General features: G+C 33.3%; 1 protein-coding gene across 1 annotated transcript in view; it reads left to right on the top strand.

Moving 5' to 3' along the window:
• Positions 1-3063, top strand: part of LOC107732783 (solute carrier family 35 member F4-like) — a 33334-nt gene extending 30271 nt beyond the window's left edge. The window contains exon 7 of the mRNA XM_016544201.1: positions 2996-3063. Coding sequence (XP_016399687.1) covers positions 2996-3063 — 68 coding nt within the window. The remainder of the gene's footprint in view (positions 1-2995) is intronic.
• Positions 3064-4637: the final 1574 nt, after the last annotated feature.

Raw genomic sequence — 4637 nt, 5'->3', positions numbered from 1 at the left:
AACAAAAAAAAAATATTGCGCCATTGACTTTAGACCAGGTTTCAGTTGGTCAAAGGTGCAGTCTATTCCAGTTGCCTCAAGATAGCAACGCGCCAACAATGCGCCTGAACACACCTTGTTTTCAGACCAGCACGTCCATGAGCGCACAAATGGGTGCAAATGCTATTTAAACAACGTGGCGCAGGACGTGAAAATGATTACTACGTCGGGCTGAAACTAGCAAAAAACACTTGCGTCGCATTGCACCAGATGTATGATAGGGCCCTTTATATATAGGGACCAATTCTCACTATTAACTTGTTGCTTATTAGCATGCCTATTATTAACATATTGGCTGTTTATTTGTATTTATAAAGCACATAATCTACTACATCCCTAATCCTAACCAATACCTAAATTGAACAACTACCTAACTAACTATTCATAAATTAGGAGTTTATTGAGGCAAAAGTCATAGTTAATGGTTTGTTAATAGCGAGAATTGGACCTTAAAATAAAGTGGGACCAACAGTGGTGGCGTTTTAAGAAAACCTATAGGGTATGGCATAATTCCCTGTGGCCATACATACAACGACAACATTCCTGAACGATTAACCCACATTATATCTAAACAAAGTGCATGATGCACTATTAAATAAAATTCACAGTGAACAACATTAAATATAAAAATATGTCTGTGCAGTTTTTATTGCATAAGTGGGTAACGGCGAGGTGGGAGCTAATCAAAAATACGCGCGATAATTGATGCAATAAACTGCGCACACTCATACATTTATATGATTTAGTAAAATCTGCCATTATGATTTCTACGTTGTTAAAATAATAATAATAATAAAGAAACATTTTAAAGACCAAAACACAGGTAAAAACTACTCTAACCATAATCCTGAAGCGGGATCCAATCAGAGAATTCGCCGTTATCATAACATCAGCGTTCATCGTGACAGACACGCTACCATGAAGCAAGGCTATTAACTTGATAAGATTTTTGTCTTTATGAGCACCAATGTTAATACTAAAAAAGTCAACAAACAGCCACAGGGTTACAATTACTATTAATCTAAAGAGTCCTCCCCCTAAAATATCAGCAATTTAATGCTGAACATTTCCTTAGTAACGGTAATGAACTTTATTTGACTGGAGTTAATTGGTTGCGTGGCAGAAAGGACTTTGCCAGAGTCAGTAATTCTCTCCCACTCTTGGTGATTTAGACAGTCTGGGCACAAGGTCACATTTAAATGACAGAAACTCACTCTTGTGTATAGTTAAGAAATTAATAGGAGTTGCTAACAAAACACTGTACCTGTACTGTCAAAAGAAGAAAACCTGCAACTGTTAATTACATTAAATAATAAGTACAACTATTGTACACGGTTTTCACCCAAGCCTGGTTAATATCTAATTTATGCCTAATTAATTGTATAGTTTGCATTGAATTCTGTTATACTTTTCTAAGCAATCAGCCTGAAAGATGATAAAATGGGCATCAAAACATGAGACATATTGTCTCTAGGGACCAGAATATTGGTGGGCCATTTTCAAATGAACCAGCAAGCACCACCTTGAAATTCCCTAGTAACCACCCAAAACACCCTAGCAACCACATAGCAACATATAAACACCACTCAGAATACCTTGATGTTTTAGACTACCGTGAAAACACCTGTGTAGGTGAGCATGTTTTTCATTTCTGAAGTAAAATTATTTAGATTTTTCAAAAGTGATCCTGATATCACAGCAAAGAAAAAAAGCTTAATTAAATCTAATAAAATATTTAAATAGTGTTTAGTATACCATTATAATTTTTATTAATATTTAGAATTAATTTAAATTTTTTTAATTTCCTGGTTTTATTTTTAAATTTTAGTTAAAGTTATAGTAATTCCGTTATAGTAATTTTTTTTTGTCTTTATAGTTTTTATTTATTTTTATTTTAAGTTTAGTTTTAATTATTTTACTACATCATGTTGAACTAAATGATAGCTTAAAATAATTATTTATATATATATATATATATACTGAGCTGGGTAGTAACCGATTACGTCATCTGGATTGTGAAATTAGATTCCAAAAATTAAGTACTTGTAATTAGATTATATTACAATTATGTATAAAATTTATAGTTTATAAAATAGAATATCATTTAGTTAACATTAATTTTATTTCAAGCAACATTTTTTTTTTATGGTTTTAGTCATCTATAAGAATCCTGACAGGAAACCTTATTGATAGTTTGGCATAATTTTATTAGTATTTCTTAAAAAAAATTAAATGGCTTTACTGCTTATTAATATTTTTGGAAAAACTTTGGTCCACCAAATCAAATGCGGTGCAACCAATATGCAGAAACATGTAGGGAAAAAAGCATAAAACAGGAAATGATATCATAAAGAGGACCCCTGCAGACCCTCATGACTGAATCAAGATCAATAAGTTTCGAAAAAATATTTGAAACCTATTGAAACATGATTTGTTGATGCACTATGGAAACTCCAAAAAACAATGATATTTATTAATTAATACATTTAAAAATAATAATAATAATTAAAATGCATTTTAAAAGTGTACGTTAATTGACAAATATAGTGAAAAAAAATCTATTTACTTGATGGTATTTTTCTGAAAAATACTATTAAAGGGATCATATGATGCTTTTTTAAAGATCATTATTTTGTGTATTTGGTGTAACAGAATATGTTGACATGCTTTAATGTTCAAAAAACACATTATTTTTCAAATACTGTACATTATTGTAGGTCCTATATGCCCCGCCTCTCTCAAACGCTTCGTTTTCTACAAAGTCCCTCCTTCCGACAAGCGCAGTCTGCTCTGAGAAAGGAAAACTTGAAATTGCATCATATGACCCCTTTAAAGTTTTTCAAAACCGTGTGAAACTAACATGAATACAAGTAGTATATTTAAGAACTTTGCATAAGTGTTTTAAACTAGACTTTTAAAAGATCTGTATCTTTTTATTTCTCTGTGCGGTGAGCAGCCATTGACGTGCTGAAGCACGAGGTCATCTTCAGCGTGGTGCGTCTGGCTGCCACCTGCATCATCTAAATGAGCAGTTTGATTGTATTTGTATTTTGGAAAGACAAAAGAGAATAAGCAAAGTGAAGATGACGGATAGTATTTTCTTTAATTAATAACCATAACAACAACAAATCAGAAGAAATGTCACCGAACATGCCGTCCTGCTCTTTAATAGAGATGACAGCGGAGGCTTGAGTGTTCTGAGAAGAGCGTCCCATTAAAACAGGGATATTTACAGACAGTATTTTTCTTATTTTACAGAAGGGATCTAGCATTCTCTTCCCTGCCATTTCTATGGGAAGATATACGCATCCATTCCATAGAAATGGACTTTCAGACTTTTGTCTCCCGCTGCACGCCAGTCCCGCACCCCTGAACCCCTTCTGCTAGCCCCTTCCCATGGAATGTATTCTGTGAATATAGACTCTGTCAGGGCCAGTTTGGCTCACTACATGAATGCATACAGAGATCGGATATATATGTATATGAAATATGAGGATTATTTGCATTGTACGTGGTATGTAATATATGTAGGAGAAATATATTATGCTTTAATGAATAAGCCTTTCTTTTCTTTTTATAATAAAAGACAAAAATAAAGATCTGCATTGAAAAGCACTTGTCATTTAATTGTTCAACACATGAAATATAGTGCAACAGTCACATTCCAAAAGAAAAATATATATATATATATTCTCACTATTTAAGAGAGACCTAACATGAGCTTTGAGATCCTTAGGTGATCTTATATATATTTAAAGAAGCCGCAGGTGTTTCATAGTCAGATTCTTGGTGAAGAACCACAATACCCATAATCCTAAAGATATCCACCAATAATGGAGACAGAAATGGGAACACATGCCATGATACTCTATATGTCTTCTATACTTTCAAACGACATGTATGTCTAAATATTTTGGAATAAATTTAAAATACCATTCAAAAGTGAAAGACATGTTAAAAAAAACAATTATTCAGCAAGGATGGATTAAATTGATTAAAACTTACAGTAAAGACTTTTACACTGTTACAAAAAAAAATCTATTTCTATTTCAAATAAATACTATTGTTTTGAACTTTCTATTCATCAAAGAATCCTGAGGGGGGGAAAAAGTATTACAGTTTCCACAAATGTTAAGCGCAACCGTTTTCAACATGGATATTAGTAAGAAATGTTTCTGAGCAACAAATCAACATTAAAATGGTTTCTGAAGGATCATGTGACATCAGTAATCTAATTATTGACCTTATTCTGAATAACACAATATTACGATTAAGGTGTTTACATGAGTTGCTTTTAGAATATTCCTTTCATGTTCCCGTTTTACATGTTATAGTACATAGATCGATTAATGGCACACGTCATTATGTCACCACGCGACGCCATCCGACGTCCCCTCCAGAATTTCACGTAAAAACATATAGTTCGTCTTCGTTATGATGCCATATACCCCGGGTGATATACCCCGGGTCCTATAGAGCCGCAGCCCTGCAGAGTTCAGCTCCAACCCTAATTAAAACTCACCTGCCTGTAGCTTCCTAGTAACCATTCACACCTTGATTAGCTTGTTCAGGTGTGTTTGATTAGGGTTGAAGCAAAA

Source organism: Sinocyclocheilus rhinocerous, unplaced genomic scaffold, assembly GCF_001515625.1.
Source record: "Sinocyclocheilus rhinocerous isolate Xijiao unplaced genomic scaffold, SAMN03320098_v1.1 scaffold1635, whole genome shotgun sequence".
NCBI lineage: Eukaryota > Metazoa > Chordata > Actinopteri > Cypriniformes > Cyprinidae > Sinocyclocheilus > Sinocyclocheilus rhinocerous.
Note: the sequence above shows the minus strand (reverse complement) of the source record. Positions and strands in the feature narration are given on the sequence as shown.